Genomic DNA, 25088 nt, shown 5'->3' with positions numbered 1-25088 from the left:
TACAGTTTTATATCCTGTTCATTTAATGTTGTACCATTAGCATTTCCCGGAGGTGGTGATTTTATCAGAGGACCAGTAAGCCATTCTTCTAGAAATGGATGTGAATTTCTGACATATGGAAAATTCTTTCCTGCGTATGTATATTTTTTTATGAATAGTGGTGGTCAGTGGTAACATGGAGTAAGTAATGACAGAAATCTTACCTAGTGAGCAGCATTATACACTATGTCAGAGCAAGCCCGTCTCTGCAATATTAAACTTCTTCACATTAAAAGTTTTTGCTTAACTTTTAAGGGAATAGGATTTTATAAAGAAGTGCCGACTGCTACTCTGAAACCTGTATTTTAAAGAAGGGGCTGTAGCTCTTATATGAGGTTTTGAAAATAATTGATGCTTTCTTAAGATAACAAAATTGAATAGCTTATAAGATATAAGCATCTATAAATGCTTATTAGACTTATGACCAAACTTTTTTTTTCTACCTCTCCAGGATAAAACCTTTTAATAAAATAAGGCCCTTCTTTTTTGTGACATCTGTAGTAGAATTACTAAACTGCATTTACATTTGTATGGTATGTAAACTGGGATTTGGTGGGACCAAAGGAAGACTCTTAGAAAACGAAGATCATTAGCTTTAAGTCATTTTGGTGATAAGTCTAATTAGAAAACTTGTTATAAAAAGGAATTTATTAATTTGTGAGCAGTGGCAAGAAAAGGGCAGTTCACAAAATAAAGTTCTAACTTCTTTCCAAAAATCTTATTTCTGATGTGCCTCTGTTTGTTTTAATAGCTTATATGCAAGGAAAATCTGAAACTAACTGTTTAATTTAGAGGTATTCTCTTTGAAATTCTGTTTAGGCTGTTATAAACTATCTTGATCTGGAATGTTTTCAAATGTTTAGGTGGTTTATAATATAACTGACTAATTTTGGTTCTTTCAGGAGTTTTGAGTGATGCACATAGAAAATGCTAGTGAGAAAAGAAAATGCTAGTGAGAAATTTGCATTCAGTTGGAGTACTACTTAATTTTGACCTATCTATAGAGCAAAGGAAAATAGCTTGTATTTCTTTGACTATAAGTAAATACTGTCTTTCTCCTTGTGAACCAAAAAACAGGCATGAGTGGTAGTACTTTGAGTATGCTTTCATGATATAGACGCAGTATTACCCTTACTGAATATGCACTGCGTGTCACATCAGTACCTTACGATGTTTTTTTCGGAGAAAAATGAATAAAGTCATTTTTTCTTTAAAGGTAGGTCATCTCAAAGATAAGAAACAATAAAATAGATCCTTCTTGAAGACCAGGCAAAGGGAGAATGTTGGAGGGGCACTTAAATGGAGGCAGAAGAGAAGCTGTTCCATGGCAGAAGCCCTGAGAACCAGGAGAGTTTTGTGCCTACCCTGTGTATGAAACTAGCTGTCCTCTTTATCGTATTTTATTTTGAAATAAAAATTAAGGATGGGAAAGATACAGAACCCATTCAATAAGAAATATTACCCTCTATTTTTATTACTGACCACACCCTTAGATTGAAATGAAGAGTCTTGCTTGATTCATTAATCAGCTTTAACGCCGAACGTTTCCATTTTGTACTTCATTTATATATGGCATTTGACTTTTGCTGTAAACTTTACATATAAGTTAATGTTAGATGGAAAGGTGTATGTTACTCAGAGTCTATTCATAGAATATTTAAAGACTCCTTATTTAGATGTGACTTCAAGATATTTACAGGGCTGAAATTACTAGTGTATACACATATGAATTATTGATTTAAAAAAAAAAAACCTACTTCTAGGTCACTTTTAAAGGCAAGTTAATAAGTTGCCTGTTGAATGGATTTCTCCAAACATGTGCTTAATGAATATTCAGAAAATATTTCTACCTGGCTTAGTTTGGGGATTATAAGACTAATAAAAATTAAAGGCATGTTATGGGTGTACAAAAGCCTTATTTTGGCAATAGAGGCAGTGCCATATGGCAGTATAATTCACAGTTGTAGTCAATTTAAGGAGTAAACAGATTTGTAATTTTCTCTCTCAAGAATCTCTCGATTTTTTTCCCTCTTTGAAATATTCCAAGCTTGCAAATGGAAGGACTTAATATGCATGGCAAGTGTGTGAACCACTTGAAACCATTGGACTTAGCTGTTTCAGAATACAAACCTTTATTTTGTAGTTTACTAGTACTTCAGGAAGTGTTTTGCTATTTATGATACTTGGCAAGTGGTTACCACTATATAAAGAGAAACTAGATATTAACTCTGAGTTATGCCATCATTTGCAGAATCATATGTATACTTAGATTTCAGAAGAAAATTTCTCACTCCTTAATTTTCTCGGTAATACAGATTTTCTTTGAATTTTAATATTTCTTGTACTATTATGTTTACTCTTAAACAAAAAAACTGTTTTAGGTAATGTTAGTCTCATAACTAAAAGCGCCTCTACACATAAAAAATGGGATACTTCTTAATTCACTTATTTTTTTCTAGTTGACTTTTTTTTTTTATCGTGAATTTTCTACCATTTATAGACATACCTAATTGGCCTGCAGTTAAATTCTAGACATTTTACAAGACTAAGCAATGGTAGTTTATTTTAGTAGCAAACTAAAATCCAGTGCATTACATATAGTTTGCATTCGATTGAATTTTGTGACCTTTTTTCATTCCAAGGTGTAATTTTCACCTGTTCACCGGGTAAAAAGATATAATGCTCTTTATTACGCACTTTGAATTGCTTTGTTTACTTATTTGCAGAGTTTAGGTGTCTGTTTCAGAAGTGAATTAATTGTGTAAGTCTGAGGTTTTAAGTTCCTTGGATCCTGTTGCTAAAATATAAGTAACAGTGGTTCTAATAATCGTTCTCATTTGTGCTTTTTTTTAGCTGCTTGGGAGTGTTATAGCTGGAGTGCCAGGTTCATTAATTTTAAACCACAGAAGTGTCTGGGAGCTAGCTTTGAAGGCTGTGGACTCTGGCGGACATTTGAAATCAGGCTCTAGGAACTCAGAAAGGAAGGCAGCTGGAACTGTAGTGCAGTGGGAACTAAAGTATGCCTGAGCCACCAAATCAGATCTTAAAAAGAGAAAGCTCTATTTGTAGATGTGATTCTGCTGATTCTGTCACGATTTGGAAATGTCAGGTGATGCTTTTCTTGTGAGACCTAGTTGAACGCAAGTAAATGTTGCTTGAAACCTACTTTTGTAATAAGATAAAGCTAAATAAGTTTCTAATCTAGTTTAATATTCTTGGCATTTTTACAAAGCTTTAAAAAATAAACCCTAGCTGATTTTGTATAATCAATATCAAAAGGCAAAATTAATATAAAATCCAGTTTTGAGTCAAACAGATGTCCAGGTCTGAATTGATGCTAGAGTTGGCTATGTCGGAATCACTTCTCTTGGAGCTTATTAAAATTTTGATTTAGTAGACTTGTGATAGGCCTGGGAGTCTTTATTTTTACAAGCACGTTAGGTGGTTCCGATACACTGCCAAAATTAAGAACTGTTGGTCTAGAACAGGAGTCAGAGAACGTTCTATAAAGGGCTAGATAGTGTGATATTTTAGACTTCGTGTGCCAAGAGTCAAAGTCAGGGGCATTCTGTAGGTAAGTAACAAGAGAGAATTCAAATTTCCACAGATTGTTTCATTGATGAAACTCAAAATACAATAATAAAAGTGCATACAACGTTTTGTAGCGCAGGTTTGCTAGTGGGAAGAACTGGACTCTGTTGGAAGCTGGGAGAACATTTTGCTCAAGTGGAGTTTGAAGCTCTAGTGTTCCCTCTCAGAATCAGTTGCAAGTGTCCATCCATTAATGCTTACCCGTAGTGAGATTTCACACGTTCCATCCTTAGAAGTGTCTTTTCACACAGGTACTACCAAGTGAGCATGAGCTTCACTGAGCATGAACATCGCTTGGAAGACATTTATAGAATTCTGTTAGATTCTTCTCCACGTTTGCCTCTTGGCGTGTCATTGCCATTGCAGGTTTGCCATTTCCAGTCGAAGGTTCTGTGGATGCTCCTCATTACACAGTTGAATGGATTTTGAAGTATGGACTTTTTGCGTTTGCACCTGCATTACAGTCTGAAAGATGTTGCTGGAACTATAGTTTGATTTTAGAAATACATACCTGCCGCAAATGTATGTGAGAATGGAGGCCCACTGTTCTCACTTTTGACAGTGAAGAAAGTATATAAAGCAGTTGGACGTTGCTTATGATTTAAATACTGCTAGTTGTTAAAATGACTTTTCCACAGTATAAATTTGGCAAACAACTGTTATGCCTTTTAGTTTAGGGTTGAATTCATTAAGAAATGCAATTAAGTCTTCCCTAAAGCTGATTTTGAAAAGCCATTCAGTGTTCTGCCTTAGTGGTTGAAGGTGATTCTTGTTCAGAAAAAAATTCAGTTTCATCCATTAGTTCAAAAAAACTCAGTAAAAATTTACCTCTGCTGAGCCATCAAACTGTGTTATAGGGTAAGTTAGCACATAGGGCAAGTCTGTTTCTGACAAAAATTCGTGGAACTGATGGTGATCAAGTCCATGAGAGTGAGTTAAATTCATCGTTAACAATACTGGTTCAATAACACATTATAGATTCATTTATTTCCTCCAGAGTCCCTGCTGGTGAGTAATACATGGTGTAACCATTTTCACAGCTTTGTAAACTTGTCCCTTTTCCGCGCCACACACGTTTTTAGCACCATCAGTTGTAACACACCCTAACGTATTCCAGTTCAGGTTGTATTGATTGTTTTCTCAGCTTCTTTGAAAATAATCTCACCTGTTGTTCTTCCACACAGACTGCTCATACAGGCTAATTTTTCAGTCACTTCACACTTGGCATTATTGATCCCTTGAGGAAACAACTGCTGAGCAGTCTATGGCAGTCCTGGCTTGACCAGCAGTTGCAATCTCATTTTCGTTTTTTTCCTTTTGTGAAGAAATTCTGTGATGCACTGTTCCATTTTAAGTTTTGTCATTTTTCCAACTGTTGCTTTTCATCGAGTTGAGATGATTTTCCAGGGCGCTCAGTCTGGTAGTGTTGATGTTCATGTGTCCTTTTAGCACAGCGCTAGGCTCCTGGCATAATAAACCCAGGGCTTTGCCGTCTCATTTAATATCAGAATTATCCGCATTCCATTGTGCCTTAAAAGTATGCCATATAAAGTGCTCTTTCCCTTTTTGCTTCTTGTGGTGGATGTGCCCTAGTAATAAGAAGGTCCTGGTATTGCAGCACTGGTGACACGTGAAGTCTTTCCACGCTCTAGCTGCCTCGGTGCAGTTTGTGGTGCAGAGCAAGGAGAGCGCCGCACGCGGCCCGTCGTGTCTGCTCTGCTGATGGCCGTGGCCCGGAAGCAGTCAGGGACAGCCAGTCCCTGACAGACGAGCACGCTGTGCTTCAGCACAGTTTTATTTGTGGACGCTGAAATTTGAATTTCATATCATTTTCAGACATCATGAAGTAGTCTTTTGACTTCCCCCCTCCCAGCCACTTAAAAATAGGCCACACGGAAACAGGCAGTGGGCTGGGTTTGGCCTGCAGGCCATATTAGGAGGACCCCTGGTCCAGAATATATAAAATGCACACGTGGAACGATTCAGTGGCTCTCAGCTAACCTCCTGCCGCAGTAGAAATTCTCACCACTCTTGTACTCGCATACGCTTCTGTAGCTCCATGATGCAGATCATTGTGTACAGCTCCTGTTACATATGCCAAATTGCTGTCTAGAATACGTATGCCTTGCTTTTAAAATATCTGATCCTTATCTCTACAGATTTTAGAAGTTTAGATTAATCTTTGAAGTGAAAATCTGTGCTAGATTGTACCTATAATATGTAAGTAGAGTTGTTCCCTTCCTGTTGCTGTAAAGCTGCCAGTATTTGAGTATATTCTTCTAAAAAAGCAGATCTTGTGTGTTCTTTGGCTGTCTAGCTTGAATTCCACATCCTTTTAAAGTAGTACATTCTAAATCCTGTCCTATATATATTTTAGTTATGCAGAAGAGAGTGTTGAATAAATCTGTCACTTGTTTGGTAACTGAGCAAATAAACTGCCAACTCTCCCTGTAACTACACATTTATTTAATAAAAGTTTTTTTCTAATTCGTGTTCTCAACTTTTCTGTTAACCTTCAAACTCAAGGTCCCTGAGCCTTTTTGTACTTTGCAAGCAAAGACTTTCTAATACATGATTCTTGTAAGTGCGGACGACGCTGAGGCCATTCCTAGTTTAGACACAGATTTGGAAAGCTGACACAAAATATGGTTCATAGAACTAATAGAATTTTTAAGAGTCTAATGCTCTACCGACTGAGCTAGCCGGACGCTTAGAACTAATAGAATTTTTAAATTCAAAGGGCCACTGGAGCTAATAATTTCATCTATCATTTCATTTTATTCTTGAGTTAACTTCACCAGGATCCACTGGCTTTGTCAATAGCAGAGCCTGTCATGTGATTAGAACCCAGGTCCCCTGGCTGCTCTGCTGTTGTTTAGATGGAACCCAGATATCCACAGGGTAAAGAATGCTGGAAAACTTTCAGAGTGCCCTGGTGCTTTGTACTTTCCAGGCTTACTACAGTAACCTAGAAAGTCATCTCAGTATTTCAAACAGAGAAAAAAGAACTAAAGGATGATACAAAATGTGTTAAATTTTTAAAGTCGTAAGTGTCAAATGGCTTTTCTTCGCAATTTTATTAAAAATTCCCTTCAGTAACGTAAAACATCAAGGAAAGTTATAATGGAGCCTCAAGTCATAACCAGCAGAATCTTAAACTCTGGGTATTTCTTGCCCAATACATGAAGTTTTTTACTTCTGTATTAGCCAGGAGACTAAGAACATAACTTGAATAATGAGTCACAACAAAAATGAATTTAAGATTAATAGGCATATAGATGAAAGGAGAGCTTAAATTTAAATCAATTGTACAAACTGAAATTGTTGCCTGGGGCAGAACTTTGGTGATTATCCATTGAACCACAGAACTTCCTCATTTTGCTGACCGTTAAATTGAGGGCTGGAGGAGTTTAGAGACTTGCCAGATAGATCACTCAATGTTAGAGCGAGGACTAGCATTCACATCTTGTTAATATTAGACACCCAGAAGACTTTCCATCACTTTTGAAATGGTTAGGAAAAAGTATTTGAGGGAAATCTTCCCCTAATAATTCGTACTTCATTTGCTAAACACGTGGGGAGGAAGAAGAGGAGGCTACCAGGTGTCAGGCGCTAAGCTAGGTGTAAAATTTGCATGTGAGGGCACTGAAGTTCAAACCAACAGCCATGGTCAGACACTCTTGGTTACTGAGAACAGAGATGCCATTATTCATTTTCTTTGTCCTTCATGGTTAATTGCAAATAACACACATTTTATGTTTTTTAATTAAAAAATATTTTTGAGATTATAAAAAGGTTTTCTCTTGGTTTGGTTTTTTGTTTGTTTGTGAGTAAAGGTCTTAAAATTCCCCTAAATTACCTGTCAGAAAAATCCTCATCCTTTTATAGCCCGTGTATGTTCGTATGTGCACGTGTGCCTTTGCATGTGTGTTTGAAACTTTTGTTTCAGAATAGGTTCATTTGAGGGAACCTGCTCTCTTAACAGTAAGAGGCTTTAGTTTACAACCATGTGCATTAAAAGATTATTAAGACTATCCTTATGTCTCCCGCTTTCAGTTTTCTTACTGTGGAAGGATCAGCAGTACCATCTATGACACAAATGGTGAATTCACATGACTTTTCTTTTGACTGGGGAGTTATTTTATACCAAACTGTGTTTTTCATGAGAAAAACGTTTTCAAGTGTTTATCATGGTTGAATAGATACTGGCCGAGTGGTAGGGGAGAAGGCAAAGAGTATGGTCAGTTGGCAGCAGGGAACCTTATTTAGGACTTAAAATATTAGAATCCACACATTCAGATGTGTGAAAATGAATTAAAGTATTTTTGTTTAGATTTTATAGTCTTAAGGGCACAAAGGACTTTGTAAATTATACTGATGAAGCTTCCTTCAGTAGAAGCTGAAACTTAATGAGAGGAGCACATACATGTTTCTGTAATATGATCATTTGATTCTGGTGAGAGATGAATTCCTAATAAACAAAGGCATGTAGTAATTGGAGCCCAAAAGATCTAAGACCTCTCTTAACGAATGCAGTTGAATCAGAAAGCTTCAGTAAAAAGAACTTAAAAATTTTTTCTCTTAATATTTGTAATGCCAAGAGAAGAACCAATAGGGATGAGTTTTCCTTCTTTAAAAAAAAAAACAAAGGAATATAGTCACTCACAGAACCACGAAATCACCTTGTCCACATTTTAAATAGCTAAAATCAAAACATACATAATGTTACAGACCCATTCTTACCATAAATCCCTGAGTCCGTGCTTGTTAATGGAATTAAGAATTCTTTGGATTACAGATAGATAATACAATGTATGTACTCTTTATTGTGTAATCGCCACCGTTTTTTTGCAGCCAAACATTTGAATAGTTTCACAATGTAGGAGAAATAAAAACTATAAAGAGCCTCACCTCAGATCAGGTCAGGTTTTGCTGCCAAGTGAGTGTTGGGGCCCAGCTTACAAAAAACAAAAACAAAACCAAAAACAAATTGTGGGTAAGATGTTGTGGACCTTCGCTTTGTAGCCTGCTACTTAATTTCACACTTAGTGATATAAAAATATGTTATGTTTAGCAATTACATAAAAATAATTATTTGATGACTTACGTTATTATGTTAGCTTACCAAAATTTATTAAATCATTCCCGTAATAAGTGGAAAAATTTTGTTTGTATCATTTTGTTTATGTTGAATAAATTCGTTAGAATGCACAAAAGTTCACTGAAAGTTTTGTGAAGTTGACTACCCATAGATTTCTAAAAAGTTTGTGTGAATTTGCAAGGTTGCTAGAATGAGTATGCCAATTTCTAGAAATGATGGGTTGGGTACAAGCATTTATTTTGTTTAACGGGAGAAAGAGGCTTGCTGCTTTAGATAATATGTTCATCTTAGGGTTACTTTAACCCTCATTTATTTGCCCATTAGTTAAGATAAACAGCAATATTAATTGAAATAGATGTTTATATAGTTGAACCTTTATTGTCAATTTGGAAATGGAACATGTCATTTTCTCTTTTAAACAGAGCTCGTTTGCCCTGGGGTCCCTAAAATGATAAGCATCAGTTACAGCACAACGTGGGGCCTCTGAGAGTTTGCACTTTAGTTTATTATAGAAGCATCTGCAAAGCACGCTGATGTGATCTTGGCTAAGTTTATCTGCATCATAGTTTCACTATTAATATACTCAGTATCTTAACTGTTGGGTAGGCGAGAATCAGTAGAACCTTTGTGGCAATAGGTAGTGAGTGTCTTTAAAATGTTGGATCTCTTTGCCTTAGTAATTCTTCCAAGACCACTAAGAACATAATTCAAGAGCATGTGCAGTTATACTAAAGCTGTTTACACAACACTCTTTATTTTAAAAATATTTAAACTGTTTATTAAAAGCGGGGGAAGTAACTCAGAGGTCCGATGTTAGATTATTGGTTTTCTTAAATTTTTTAGTGCATAAATACTAGGAATTATTTTGACCATTAAAATTTACTTCCAATTGCTTAAGTGGAAAAATCAGGATGCAGACCTGTCTATATTATTTCAAATGTGTTAAATATACAAAAAGTGATTGGAAATATCCTCAAACATTAACTGCAGTTACCTCTGCGTGGTGGAATTAATGATTATTGCCTGTTTCCTTCTTTGTTCCTTTTTATAATTGTCAAGTTTTCTACAGTGAATTTGTACTAATTCTAAAATCAAGAAAAGTCAGTAAATGCAACATTATAACACTACCAGTCAAAAAACACCTTTTTTGAAATGTTTTAAATTTTAACATTAAGGATTCAGTATGCACATTACTAAAAGGGTAATAGTTTTGTTAGTCTTCTACATAAACAGAATGACTACCTTTTATCATATTTGTCCAAGAGACTCTGTGTATACTTCAGTGTAACACAGTTGGTAACATTCGTTTGAATTTTACTTTTTAAGTATTTTAAATGTGTATAACCTCATTTGGGTTGTACAAGCAATTCTTTAAGTAAACACTGATGTTATTTAAAGATTAAGCCCCGATTCCCTTTGGCCTATGTATGTTATCCGTCAAAAAAACAAAAATACTATGTTTTTCATTTAAATGGATGATACAATACAAAATATCTGTACAGGCTTGACCATATAATCTCTTCAGTAACCCAACATGAATTTTTTCAAGCTTTTTCTTTTCCCTTCTCTTAAAAATCATCTTTAGATGCTATAAATACTGTGCCAGTATTCCAGGTCCAGAAAAAAGCACGACCATCTGCTACTGCTTACAGTCATGGGGAAGTCACAGGCAGACCCTCCCTGCCCCACCACTCCCACCACAAGCACACACACACCTAGGTACACACTCTCCGTGACGTACTGGGAGGAAGCCGTTCTCAACGTGTGGTCCGGGGATCCCAGAAACCCTCTAAAAGTAGTCTTCATGTTTACCACTCTTTATAATGTTACTGAGATGTTATTTCCCTTCATTATGTGGACACCTGGACTCATAGTACAGAATAGCAGTGGCTGAAACTGCCAGCGCCTTAGCACAGGTCCACGTGTTGGCCCCAAACTACTGGTTGTCTTCTTCACTGCTGTGTGTTTGCAATTTAAAACACACACCAGTTTCACTTAAAATTATCCTTGAGTAAACAGTAGAAATTAATAGTTTAAATCTCAACCCTTGAGGGCACAGCTCTCTAAAACTCTGTGTGGCGGAGTGGGAGGCACCCTGAAAACTCCCCTGCAGCGTCCTGGAGCAGGACCACGGTCTCAGGGGAAGCACTTCTGCAGCTGGTTGTGATGTGATCTGAACTAACTACATTTTTCATGGAACACCATTTTTATCTGAAAAGACAACCGACTTACTCAGACTTGAGCATTTGACAGGCATTTTTTTTTGAAAATAGCCTGTCATTTCAAGTAAAATAACAGTATTTGTTGCTATTGATAAAATTTGAGCTTTGAAGTGAAAATCAAAATTTAGGAAAACTTGTATCTGCCCACCACTGTGAGCTTGCCAACTTCTCAAGCCTTCAGGCTTCTGATGAGATCAGTGTGATATTTAATGAGTATGATTTTCTTAATACCATGTACTGAAACATGCCAACACTTGGAAGATCTGTATAACGTAGTTACTCTCTGTGTTCCATGTAACCAGCACTGGATGTTACAACACTGGGGGTGGGTAAAAGACCCATTGCAAGCACAGGATACACCAGTGAATTTTAATGGATGTAACAAAGTACAGAAAGCTAGTTGGTAGGCTTTCCATCCCACAGGGAGCTCACTTTTAAGAAACTACCATTTGTCAAGTTCTGGTGTAAAAATGAAAATATCTGTAATTACCTGAAAAGATTATTAAAATAACTCCCTTATCCAATCAACATTCTGCATAAAGGCCAGATTTTCTTCATATGCTACAACTAAAACAACCTTTGTAGCAGTTCCAATGCAGAAGCAGAAGAGTGTCCCACTGTCTTTTATTAGGCTGTACTAAAATATGCTAACATGAATGGGTTTATTGTTGATATTTTTAAATGAATTAATACTGTATTTGTTAAGATGTCTCAGTTTTACTTTGTAATATGGTAAATATTGATAGGTATAACCCCCTTAGAGGTCCCTTTGTGTCCTCAAGAATCTTTAGATGTACAAAGGATCCTGAGGCTAAAAATGTGAGAACTGCTGCTTTAAGGCCTTATGACGCCCAAGTGTGGTCCCAGAAATCACCTGAATTGCAGACACTACTCTTCTCCCCTCCTTACCTCATCAGATCCTGCAAACAAGATCTTCAGGGGATTGTCGTATACATTAAAAAAACACTGCCTTTAGGAACTTGTGGAAGCCACTTCAGGCAGGGGAAGCAGAAATCCAGCAAGAAAGCAGAAACACTGGGAGACTCCAAGACACAGAGCCCATCTTTCCCTGGATGGTTCCCCTCTTACCTGTCTGGCCTCTGTTCAAGTATTTCCTTTAAGGAGTTTTATCCTCATACAGTTTAGGTATTCGAAATTGCCTGAGGTCTAGTAGAAATCTGGGCTCAGAGAGCGTCCGCTGGTCACTCAGGAAAAGAAGACCTATTTGCCGATGGGAAGCCTGCAGCATTATTCAGAGTCTTCAGAAGCAAAGCCTGTCTGTCCAGGCATTTGCCTGTTACTGGAAGATCTTGTACGGTGTTCTTACCTCACCTCTGGCTTGCTCTTGTCTCTGAAGATAACCACCACTGATAAATACTTAAGGCACAAAAATGTACACAGAAGTAATCCCACCTGAACTGTAGTTGTATGTTTATCTCAAAAGCAGTTTCCGCCGTTTAGTTCCATCTTCTCTCTGGATGCACAGTTACATCAGAGAGCACACGTGTGATCCTGTCTGGACGGTGGCTTACGTAACGACCGTGAAATGAACCAGGCTGCCGCGCTCTGGCAGAGGCAGACATTTTATACGTTTTTAGTGGGGTTAGCTGTTCAGTCTGAAATTGGTGACTAAACGGGGTATGTTTGGATTAAGTGTACAGCCAGACGGTTTAATATAAACTGTTGTAACAAAGTCTTCCATTTCTGAGCCCTAATAACTATTTATTTTCTTCTTGTTTTAGGGAGAATCTGTAAAATATTTCCTGGATAACTTGGATAAACTTGGAGAACCAGTAAGTTTTTAAACCGAATGTTTATGTTTATTGTCATTTGAAAGCAGTAATCAGGATTATGAAATTTAGAAAAAAATTAGGTAGAAACCATTTCCTTTTTCCTAGTGGCAGTATTCTGATTGTTCCTGCTTCATTTTTCCACCCGTCAGCATCCTGATCTCTGCCGTTTCCTTGAGGAATGCCCTGTCCACTGTTCCGTGAAAGTAAAACTGTTTACAGAAAGAAGTTTATGCTTGAAAATGAAATGGCACATTAACTATTCTACTTCTGTGTCTTTTGCTTTTTTTGTAAGCAGAAACAGAAAGAACACAGTGGCTTGATTGATTTCAAAACTTTTCAGCAAACGGTATTTTCCAGTTCAGGACTCGTGTGTGTGGAGTTCCTGTGGAGGAAGGCTAGATGCTCAAGGCTTGCTGAAGGGACTCCATGATATAAGAGGGGTCGCCCTTGGAAAGAGAGTTTGGTTTTCCGGCAGGGTATCCCTCAGAGGCAGCCGCGCTCAGCTGTGGCCGGCGCCGGCGGCCCTGGCCCGCTGGGGGAGGACAGCTCCACTGTCTGTTCTCAGTGTTAGGCTCGTGCAGAGACTTCGCTGGAAGAGTTCTGTGCCACGTAGAAAGTGTTTGAAAGCCATTGCCCCAGAGTCATTTGTTATGTACTAAATTGAGTATAGCTTCATATGCCTCCTCTTAAACTAAATTTCCATTATAAATTTTAATGTGGTCTTAGGGGTTCTTTGAGTGAACCCCCCCTCACAAGTAGAAAAGCAGCATGCTGATGTATCTAGGACACGAGAAAAAGTACCGTATGTGTGTCTCCTGTTCCCTAGACACAGGTGTTCCAGAAGTTAGAATCTGCTTAGCCGTCTGTTTAGTCACTCAGTTCACAGTGAAACTTTGTATTAAGACTTACTGCTTCATTGTCACTTTTCTATCTGGTCAGATTATAATAAGCCTTAAAAAAAAAAGAGTTAATATAGGCCAGATGGAGTGAAGCCTTAGTACATTAACTTTGTAAGAGTTTTTTCATGTTTTCCAGTCCAAGTAGTGCTGACTTACCTGTTCTTCTCAGTTTGCCGTTTCAGATAGGTCTTCCTTGAGCACGCCATTCAAAGTAGGTCCCTCTTCTTGTTTTCAGTATCAGCCCTTGCTTTTTTTCAAACCCCGTTGCCCTTACTGCAGTTGGTTTACCCCGTCACGTGTTTGCTGGGCGTTTCCCCACGCCTGTCTGCGAGCAGAGGGCCCGTGCCTTGGTGTGAAGGCACGTGACGCCGTGACGCCGAGCTGCAGAGCCTGGCGCTCACCAGGTAGCCTCTAAGGGAGTGGCTCTGAGCCGGCTCCAGCTGTACTGGATGCTTAGAGTTCTGTGTTGAGAGCAAACAATCCTGAGGCGACATCTGGAATAAAAAGAAGTGCTGTGATCAGTTGTGATGGTTGTAAAGGCAGGGAGAAAAAATCTGGGTGTGCTACAGACTGACCACCCGTTCTGTGCATGTCAGACAGGCCACAGGATCACATTTGCTTCTCCGTCTCTGACAGAAGTGCCAGGACCATTGAAGCCCTTCTGTGTGCCGAGCCCCAAGACCCTCTGGAGGTGGGACCCCAGGGGTCAAGGACATGGGCTCTACAGCCAGACGACCAGGGTTCCAGTCCCAGTTCCATCACAGACTGGCTGTGTGACCTTCGGCATCTCTAAACCTTAGTTTCTTCATCCATATTATGAACATAGTAAGAGAACCAGCCTCGTAGGTTAAGGGGGCAGTTACATGAAATAAGCTCCAAGTCTTAGTCTGCTCAGGCTGCCATAGACCAAGTGCCTTAAATAACAGACATTTATTTATTAATAGTTTTTGAGGCTATACATCCATATCAAGCTGCTAGCACAGTCAGTTTGTGGCGAGGCCTCTCTTCCTGGCTTGCAGACTGCAGCCTTCTTGCGGTGTCTTCACACGCCTTTTGCTCATCACGTACGTGTGAAGAAAGAAGGGGAGAGAAATCTCTCTCTTACTCTCCTTACAGGCCGCCAGTACTACCTGATCAGGACACCACCCGTATGCTTCATAACCACCTGAGAGCCCCATCCCCAGATACAGTCACACTGAGGATCAGGGCTTCAGCTCATGAACAGGAGGGGAGAGGGGAACAGTTCAGCCCGTAGTGCCCAGTAGGGTGTTCAGATTGGCGCCTTGTGCGCAGTAAATGCTCAGTCTTAGCCGTTTTGTTCTTTGATCTCCACACTTAAGGAACTCATTCTAGTCAGAGACAAAACTAACATACGTAAGACAAGCAGAGGACAATTAAATGATACTGATCGTGAAGATGGTGTGAGTTCACAGGACGGAGAGAGCTATTAGTCTGGAGCAGGAGCTAGCCCGTGAGGGCGAGGGAGCCTGAGCTGCCTGAGGGCAGGCTGGGTTCAGGCACGAAACGAGGAGGCGCGCACAGCTGTCCGACAAAGGACCGTCAAGTTCTTGGCTCTAACTTACAAGAACAGATTTTAGAAGGCAGTCACGTGGATCTGGATGCATTATTCATTGCACTGTTGTTTATCACACGTGAATGGACATGTTACGGTATCGAGATTTGAGGCTCTGCTGAGCCTCAGCAGTGTGGAGCAGGGCCTGCCGGTTCCAGCACACGGGGAGTAAGGAGGGTCGTGAGGGCCAGGTCACGGTTCGGCTCCTGAGCTCTGAAGTCATGCTGCAGGAGGGTTAGTCTGGGCTTGGCTTAGGGATGGATCCAGAAGGGGCGAGACATTCAAGGTGAAGAAACAAGTGATGAGATGGTGCTCCAAGCTGAGATGATAAAAATGGGGACAGTGAAAAGGGAAAATGTAAGAAGGAGTCAGAGAAGGAGCAGCAGTCGGATTGACGTGAAGTAGGAGATGACAGAGAAGTCCCACCGAGATAGGAAGGCTCGGAGAACGGGGGTGTTGGCGGGGCAGGATGTAGACAGGAGAGCGTCCTGGTTGAACTGAGGAGTTGGCGAGGATGACAGTTTTCTTGCTGAAACTTGTGTTGTGAATGGATTGTCAGGTGCGAACGATTGGTGAGCCTTTACAGGTGAGAGACTTGGATGGAGGTTTCCCTCGCTTTAGGGCCGTGACGACAGCGCTGGCAGCGGTGGTGCAGCGAAACTAGTAACACACGGACTATATGCCAAACCCAGTTCTGAACTCAGTCCTCACAGCACCCCTGTGAGTGCTGTTTTCTGTATTTTACAAATGAGGAAATTGAGACACAGAGAGGTTAAGTGACTTGTCCAAGGTCACACAGGTAATATAGGTGGAGAATTCAGTCCTAATCAGTATTACTCTGCCAGACCATTCAGCACTTGATTTCATTGTCCTCTGTTTTGTGCTTCATGTGAATTAACCTTCAGCTTCCTGACTAGATTGTTAGCTCCTAATTAAGGCAATAATAAAGAGCTTTTCATGTTTATGAAATTAGAACATTAAAAAAAAAACTCAGGGCTCGCATTTTCTGAGGCAGCTGTTACGCTCATGGACTATAAGTTGGTTAGCACCTTTCTGGAAAGCAGCTGGGCATTAAGTGTCCAGGGTCATCAAAATGTTCATAAGCTTTGACTTCATAATCTTATTCCTGGTTATTTAGTTTCAGGAAATAGTCCAAAAGGGGGGTAAAAAATATGTGCGTGAGAAGTTTAATTGTAGCATTTATATTAATTAAAGCAAAATATTGGAAACAACTAAAGGATCACTTACAGTGGGGGAATACTTATGTAAATTATAGCGCAGTAATCCATTTGATGTATGTTGTACTTTTTTTTTTAAGTAAAAGTAGATTTTTTGAGGGATATACACACTCCATAGACGGAACGTGGGCCATCTCAGAAGGCAGGAGATGCCCGTTACACTCTTTTAAAATGAAATACAACCATATCAGCATGTGGTCCAATTCATGATAAAATGTTGAGCAGAAAAAGTGGGTGCAAGCTAACGATTGATTGGCTGTGCTGATTCTAAGTACAGTAGTTTAAGTATGTGTGCAAAAGCTAGACGGAAACATGGAAATACCAACACGTTATTGGAGTCCTACAGTTACTTCGTAAATCGCTGTGGATTACAGATACCTGAGAACTGCCTACATTTTTTTTTTTATTCTTAACCGCACTATTTTAAGGAGATAAGTTTCACATTATAATGAAATTTCAAAATCATACTGTTTGGGAAGGCATAAATCGCAGCATTGTGTATAACAGTTGGCTTTGTTTTAAAATTCTGCCTTGATTTTAAAAACTGTTTGACCTTGATGATGAGCACTTAAAGCTCTTCTGTTCAGTATTGTCAAAAAGCTGTGTCAGAGTTCTGGGAAAATACCAGCCTGAGAAGACAGAACCAGTTCCACTGCGTGGGAAAGCGCGCCGTCGAGGGGTGGCCGGTGCCTCCTGAGACCTGCGGCTTCCCTCTGTTCAGGGTCTTGTAGTCGACTGTCCATTCACAGGGGAGGGCTCATTCGATGTTGGCATAGGCTCTCCCTCCGAGGCACCTTCGTTTCACAGGCACAGGTGCTGGCAGAGAAGTGGTTTGTGTCAATAGGGAGAAAGCAGGAGCACAGCCGCTTAGACTGCACCCCAGAAACAAAGCTTGGAAGGGACCCAGAGTCAGTTCAGTTAGTTTGTTACAGTAGCCAGGGCGGCTCCCGCACAGTCTTGTAGCAGTGATGACGTGGAGTGACCTGCGTGGAGGTTCTTAGTCATCAAGGCGGCTGCACTGAGCAGGAACGTTTGGAATGGGCTGGAGAGAGAGAGCGGCAGAACCTTGAACTGGCATGTGGTCCTCGTGAACTGACATGCCGACCTCATTGCTTTTCACAGAGGAATGAGGAGCAGGTGGGTGGATGCATGAGCAGTAAGGTCACTCTGGTTGGTGCTGGAGTGGGCACTGCTCAGGAGTCAAGAGTAAAGGGAGATGCACAGCGGTGGGCGGGGTGAGGACAGCTGGTAGATAAGATTTAAATTTGAGTAGTGTTGCAGAACTGAAAAAATTTAGTAGGAGCCTCTTTTTGGCAGTGAATCTTAAACCAGTTTGTACACTAACATTTTAGTGTATCTTGACATTTTATAATGAGCGTAATAGTGGTATTGATCCTTTAATGATACCCGGAGATGTCATTAAAAAGATAATTTTGTTTGCATATCTCTTCACTAGACCAGCCAGTAGTACATTAAGCATTCTAATTACTTCTGGATTACTGAGTATAAACCAACTGTTTTCTTTTCCAGGATTACATTCCATCACAGCAAGACATTCTGCTGGCCAGAAGACCCACCAAAGGCATTCATGAGTACGACTTTGAAATTAAAAATGTTCCTTTCAAAATGGTTGATGTAGGTGGTCAGAGATCAGAACGAAAACGTTGGTTTGAATGCTTCGACAGTGTGACATCAATACTTTTCCTTGTTTCCTCAAGTGAATTTGACCAGGTGCTTATGGAAGATCGACTGACCAATCGCCTGACAGAATCTCTGAACATTTTTGAAACCATCGTCAATAACCGGGTTTTCAGCAACGTCTCCATAATTCTCTTCTTAAACAAGACAGATTTGCTTGAGGAGAAAGTGCGAATTGTGAGCATCAAAGACTATTTCTTAGAATTTGAAGGGGATCCCCACTGCTTAAGAGACGTCCAAAAATTCCTGGTGGAATGTTTCCGGAACAAACGCCGGGACCAGCAGCAGAAGCCCTTGTACCACCACTTCACCACCGCCATCAACACGGAGAACATCCGCCTTGTTTTCCGTGACGTGAAGGATACTATTCTTCATGACAACCTCAAGCAGCTCATGCTCCAGTGATGTACAAAAGACTTGCTGTTTTAATACCTTTCTGTCCTTTTGATTGTTTTCTGTTTTGTTTTTTTTTTAATAGACGTTTACAACAGGAATTAGACAAATCTTGATTCTGTTTAACTTCTTGGAAATCTTAGTCCTTCTTCTGTGGACTTTGGTTTGTGGCTGACAGCTGCTGGATGACACATTGCCAATATCTGCTGATGTTCAGCTCTGATCTTTTTCAGTCTGGCTTCCGTTGAAGTGGAATTACAGTTTCCAGCCAGACCTCAGACTAGGTATATTTCAGGCTTTAAATTCTTCCACTTTTCAAACTGAATTCTCTGTAGTGCCAAGTATTGAAGATGTCCTTAAAATATTTGTAGGTATGAGGTTAAGAATATTCAGTTCTGAAACAAGTAAAATAAAAAAATCTTTTGTCTACCCTATGCGTAGCAGCCACACCTGTGCCTAGCTTTATGGTGACCTGCTTTGAAAGGGCCACTGGAAAAGGTTGCTCCAAGGAATGGCACTCTGTGCATTTACCCAGACTTAGCCTTCATGTTTAATTGCTTATATATGCAAAAGTTGTTTTTGTTTTAAAATTTCTGTGGTTCCTGCAGATAATATTCTTAAGTGTTTTAAAGTTTACATAAGGATTTCTGATGCTAATGAACGTTCACAAATGGTACGGGGAGGGGGAGCAAAAGACAGGCACCTGCCATCTATAATGTTTTGATTAAGAGTCGAGTGAAGTATAATGTGCCCTTTTCTTATTTAAATATCATGTATTAAATGTGCCACATGAAAGACATTCTGGCCATAGCAGCAATCAGAAAGTACAAGCAGCCTGATACAAGAACTTTCTAAATGAATAGACGCTTTCCCCAGAATATTACGTGTTTTACACTCAAGACTTTTAAATCCTGGGTCCTTACTGTGGGAAGTCATTGTTGCACCATCACAGACACCTTTTTTTTGCTCTCCTGTCTGTCCCCATCAACTCCCGTCGGTGGCATTTATGGGACTTTTTTGTTTATTTGGAGCTTGCCAAGGGCAGTATGTGTGTGTCTCTGAAAGGGTATGTACACATTTGCAACATTATTATTTATGAAATTCCAGCTTTATTGAGGTACATTTTGAATGTTTCAAGGATATTTCTGAGAATGAGTAGTGATTTTTTTTTGGTTCATACTAAAAGAGTATGAATTTTATAGTTTAAAATATACTTTGAAAGAGAGAAATGAATTTTAGTGAACCTCTGGATTGTGAAACATTTGACCTCCCCCCACCACTTGACCAAATTACAGCGTAGCCACGAAGTAGCTTTGTGATTACAGGTACACTCATCGTGAGCTCATCAGAACGGCTGGTTTGCAGTCGTGCAAATACTGCGTAGTAGTTTACACGCAGTGTTAGAATTTGATTAGAGAAACAGATGCACAAGGCTGGTGACAATTTGGGGAGTCTGACCCCTTTTCTCCTTTTCCTGAGAGTTGTGATTAAGACTGTGACACATGTCACTTTATAGCTGACTGTGTTCTCAGGTATTTTACTGGCTAAAAAGTCCTTGAAAGATTGATCAACATGATGGATCACCCAGCCTTTCCAAGACATTGGCGCTGGGTCTGTCTTGCTGTCTGGTGAGATTAGGGCTTTGCAGTGAACTCACCAGGGGATGTTCTTAACGTACCTGACTTTTCTTGCATCTGAAATTGCCACCATCATTTCATCCATACCTGCCAGTGTTCCCACATCTCGGTAATCCGTGGGCTCCTGACATGTAGGTCCACATCACAGCGCGAGGTGCCTGGTGTAGTGTCTAGTTGATGTGTGTTTGAGTAGGTCTGCATCTGGTGCTTTGTACCAGAAAGAATGCATTGTTGAAATTCGCAGTTAGAATCCTTTCAGTGCTAGTCGGTGTCTGAGTATGCGCACAGTGACCTGGAGACTTCTGGTGGAGAGTCTGCCTGTAAATTTAGCAAATGGTTTCACTGAATGGCCAAAATATTATTTAATTCCAGTGAAGGCTAAAGCTAAAGTCACTTCCCTGTATGTATAAAGAGGAAAGACAGTCTTATTTAAGTTATATTTTAGATCTGTGATACGAACCATAAACATTGCCTGACAAAGCAGGAGTCACCAGTGTGACGACCACAAAGAAATGGCAAAGCACCAAGTAGATACATTATTTTGAGCATTTGAGGTTTTCTTTCCTGAGAGGTATGAAGAAGTCTCAGAATCAACTTTCTTTTAAAATAAAATCTAGGCTATATTTTGAGGTAATAAATCATTTACACTTAATGGCAGGCTTGCTTAGACATCATAGGGACCGTAAGGTTCAGTCTGAAGGCGCTAGTCCACATATTTTATATCCTGTTTATTTTTAAACCATTTGAAGGACTCCTACATCTTCTATACCATGAAAACCAGATCCCTTTGAAATAGCACTGTGTGAAGAGGGAGATGAAACTTAGTGAACAAAATTGAAAGGGTGCTCGTAGTTTTCCCTATGCCAGTCTCCCCCCAGTCTCTAAAGATGTAATTTGAATACAAAGTTTTTCGGTGTTTGATTTTCTAAGTCTTCATGGTTATGATTTGGAATAAAATGTGCCTAATTCTCTATTGCATTCTATTCATAAGTCTGAGTGTCTTCTTGTTTAGTTCTTAAGAAATGTCACGCAAGTGTCTTCATTGACCTTGAAATTTATAATATACAGAGTTGCCTTATAAATCAAAGAACACTGCAGATTTTTGCCTTGTTTTTTTTTTTAAAGGGAAAAGGTTTTGCCAAATGTTTTCTGAAAATCCAGACAACTTAAGGTATGCCTCTGCCACTCAAATATTATTTTTAATAACCCGAATCATTGCTTGCTGCCAAATATTGTATTAAGTTGAAACCTTCATTTCAGTGTTATCGTCTGGAAAGGGCACTTGATAGCAAGAATGCAACAGCAACCAAAGAAGGCATCGTGGAGTGAAAAGGTTTGGTTTGGTTTGAAGTTGCGTTGACATGTATTTTCACATGGTTAGGATCCTGTGGTTAATCTCTCAAGTGAGGTTATGTAGGGAAATCCATGTTCAGTTGTTGGCAGTGGTTGGTATAAAGTAGAAGGAAATAAGATTACCTTAATATCAGAAGTGGTGAGAAGTGTTGCTTTAGATTCCCAAGAATCATATGCCCCATACTTTTTTGTAAGCAGGAATGAATAAATCTTAACTTCCAGTGCATACCCAAATACTTGTGTTTATGCTCTTGGTAAAATGTATTTTCAGCATTAGTACACATACCCAGTTATGCCTTATTTATATGAAGAATAAAGTTACCAAGTTTATGTTCTGTTATGTTCTGAAACTCAAATCACTATTTGAGAAACCATCAAATTGGTGCTTTCATTATATAATGATACATTGAGACAAAAACCCCAAGCCAAGCCATTTGAAACAAGATTCTCTCCATTGCCATTTGTAGCAATGTTATTTCTGTACATGTAATGAGAAGTCTAACTTCATTGTTAACTCAATTTCTTGTTTGAATCCGTGAAATCATGCCTGTAAAGCTCAGTCAAACATTTGTAACAAACTCCCTAATAAATCTAGAGAAAGCCACTTTGTTACCTTTTCATTTCTTTTAGTTTTAATTGAAGGATCAAGAACAGAAAGTTTGAAGGTGTCTTTCAGTTGGAAATCTGAGCTTCTCTCTCTTTCCCATCATTTGAACATATAAAGTTACATTAGTCACAGATGATTTATCCATGTGTTTGTGTCACTGGACTAAAAGCACTTTTTTTTTTTTTAACTGATAGGATACAAGTTGGCTTTTCAGTGCAGAAAACATGAGGACAGCAGGGCTTGTATGTGAGTGGGTGTGTATATGTCTCCACATTCCAGATAAAGCAGATGATATAGTCCATAGCCATTAATTTACGGTACGAAGTTAGGGACTAATACATTTATACTAGGGTTAAGTCTAAACCTGGACATTTTAAACAAGTTGGACTCCATGGCTTTTTCAAGTACCATCATGTTGGTATTAGCTTTAGGCTGGTAAGTGATTATTAACATAAATTGAAGTACAATGTTTGTACCACTAGCATTCTGTTGTCTGTACTTGAATGTATAGTTAGCAATTAAGTATCTACAGTCATTCTTGTGGCATCTAGGTCTAACTATCTGATTTCAAATGCCAGAGCTCATGTGGAGCAAAAAGTGTTAACGATAGGACAGTAATTTCTGGGTTGATTAAGATTTTGCGACCTATCCATACCAGATACTGATGAACACTTCGGGTTGGACTGCAGTACGCTAGGACTCGCTATGCATTAATGTTCAATCAGTGAATGTCGTAATAGCTACACACTATCCCTTTGGTATCTGATTCGGGTTTGTATTTAGAGAGCTTGTTTGTAATATTTCTTGCCATAGTAAGTGATGCATTTGTCCTCAATCATGCCTGTCTGATGGTGCCAGGAGTAAAAAGGGGAGGGGGCGGGTAGGAGGTAATTCTTGGGAAGTAGATGTGAAAAAGCAGCAAACTATACCGTTTACCCTTTCTTCACCTCTTACTGGAAAGCAGAGTCGCAAAATGTTTCAGTGGCTTTTCTATACTCTAGCGTGGTGAGAGCTCCTTTACCACAGAAGCCTTATCAAAAAGTATGTTTTGTAACAACCTCATAGATACACTGTACCTAACAAAACATGATTTGTATTAGCTCTGTATGAAAGTATTTCTGGCTTTTTTATACATATATCTTTTTATAGCTTTCCAGGAACTGAGCACATATCCGATAACCGTTGTAAATTTTTTTCTGTCAGTGCTTTTAGTTCAGGATTGGCAATAAATTATTTCTAAAGGAGGTCTGAAAGTGGGAAGAATGGCTTGATTTTATAAAATGAGTTGCTAGACATTAAGGCTTTTTACTTTTGTACATATTTTGCAGACATTTTGCCTCTTGCTATTAATATTTGCTTTGTAAAAATTACTGATGTTTAATAAACATTTATAAACTATTTCATACTATGATGTTATTTAACAGTTCGATAAATGTAACTGTAAAGCAGATACCTAAAGTTTGAAAGCAAATTTTCATCCAGTGAAGGCACAGCAGTCACTCTTTGGGCAGATGTCCAGTGATCTAAATATTAGTCTGCAGACGTTTCCCTACTGAGGATGGAGGACTTCATCCAAGAAAGCTCCCAGACACTTTAGTCTGTTTGGATGTGGGAATGGGGGGGACGGGGACACTCACTGTTCTCTTTGCTCCTCTTAAAATTGCTGAAATTGCACTAGGGTGTTTCTGGGCTCAGGGTTTGTGCACCTGTAGGAGTAATGGCTGCTGTGACCTTCGTAATTGAAATGGCGTTCGAGAAACAAATTAACATGTTACCACTCATTTTTTTTGTTTCAAAAAAACTTTATGATTTACAGAAAAATTGCAAAGATGGTAGTTTCCCTGTAGTCCCCTCCTTTTGTAATAGTTTCCCCAGTTAACATTTGCATTAGTATGGCTTGTTATAATTAATGAACCAGTATTGATATTTTTAAACTAAAGCCCATACTTTATTCAGATTTCCTTGGTTTCTCCCTGTTGCCTCTTCCTGTTCCAGAATCCATCCAGGGAACTATTTTACATTGACTTGTCCTGTCTCTCTGCTTCTCTTAGCTGTTACAATCTCTCAGACTTCCCTTATTTTTGATGACCGTGGCAGTTTTGAGAAGGAATACTGGTCACGTATTTTGTAGAGTGTCCTGTGTTGGGATCTGTCTGATGCTTTCCTGGTGATGAGACTGGCTTATGAGTCTGAGGGATCACAGCCGTAAAGTCCCGTTCTCGTGAAATCACATCAGGCATTCCACCCATCTTCCCCCTCGCAACTCCAGCTGAGTTAGAAGCTGTAAAATAACTTTTGACGTGTTTATACCTTTCCTTAACTGGCATTTATGGAAAGCTGAGCATGTGCTTTCCTTCCACCAAGCAGAATGTGCTTTCTTCCTTTTCCCACAATTCAAATTGCAAAGCGTGTGAATAAACGCTCAGTGCCGGTGGCCATGATCCAAGACTGGCTGGCTCAAGGCCATTCTGGCAAATAAAAATTCTGTCTAAGGCCTCACCTTTAACATGAAATTTCACTGTTGGTCTCAAGAAAAACAGAAAAATTTGGACTTAGAATTATCTACAGATACCTACAAATCTGTAGATTGGAAACAAGTCATTAAATGAGGCTCTTTTCGTGAGATTTAAGATCTTTTAAAATTGAAACTAAACTCACTTGAGCATTTGAATCCACAAAACAAACCAAGAAGTCTTTGGGGAGAAAAAAAAAAAAGTATGCTATTGTTGGAACAAGAGACTATTCATTTGTCCAAGGAAACAGCTGAAACTCAAACTATTGTCCAGTAAAGTGTTGGGCACCCTTGTGGTTGATTGGCACCATCATGTATCCTTGGCAGGGGATGCTCTCTCAAAATGACCTCTTCCACTGCCCACAATTTGGGTTGTTGAAAGAGAAAAGAGAGACTTTGGTCTCTCGAGAACGCAGGAAACTCAGTTTATAG

General features: G+C 39.3%; 1 protein-coding gene across 1 annotated transcript in view; it reads left to right on the top strand.

The window, feature by feature from the left end:
* GNA13 (G protein subunit alpha 13) overlaps positions 1-23542 on the top strand; it is a 39082-nt gene extending 15540 nt beyond the window's left edge. Inside the window, exons 3-4 of the mRNA XM_032457023.1 lie at positions 12696-12746; positions 17987-23542. Of these exons, the coding sequence (XP_032312914.1) occupies positions 12696-12746; positions 17987-18559 (624 nt within the window). The 3' untranslated portion in view covers positions 18560-23542. The remainder of the gene's footprint in view (positions 1-12695; positions 12747-17986) is intronic.
* The last annotated feature ends 1546 nt before the right edge of the window (positions 23543-25088 follow it).

The sequence above is a fragment of the Camelus ferus genome, chromosome 16, assembly GCF_009834535.1.
Source record: "Camelus ferus isolate YT-003-E chromosome 16, BCGSAC_Cfer_1.0, whole genome shotgun sequence".
In the NCBI taxonomy this organism is placed as follows: domain Eukaryota; kingdom Metazoa; phylum Chordata; class Mammalia; order Artiodactyla; family Camelidae; genus Camelus; species Camelus ferus.
Note: the sequence above shows the minus strand (reverse complement) of the source record. Positions and strands in the feature narration are given on the sequence as shown.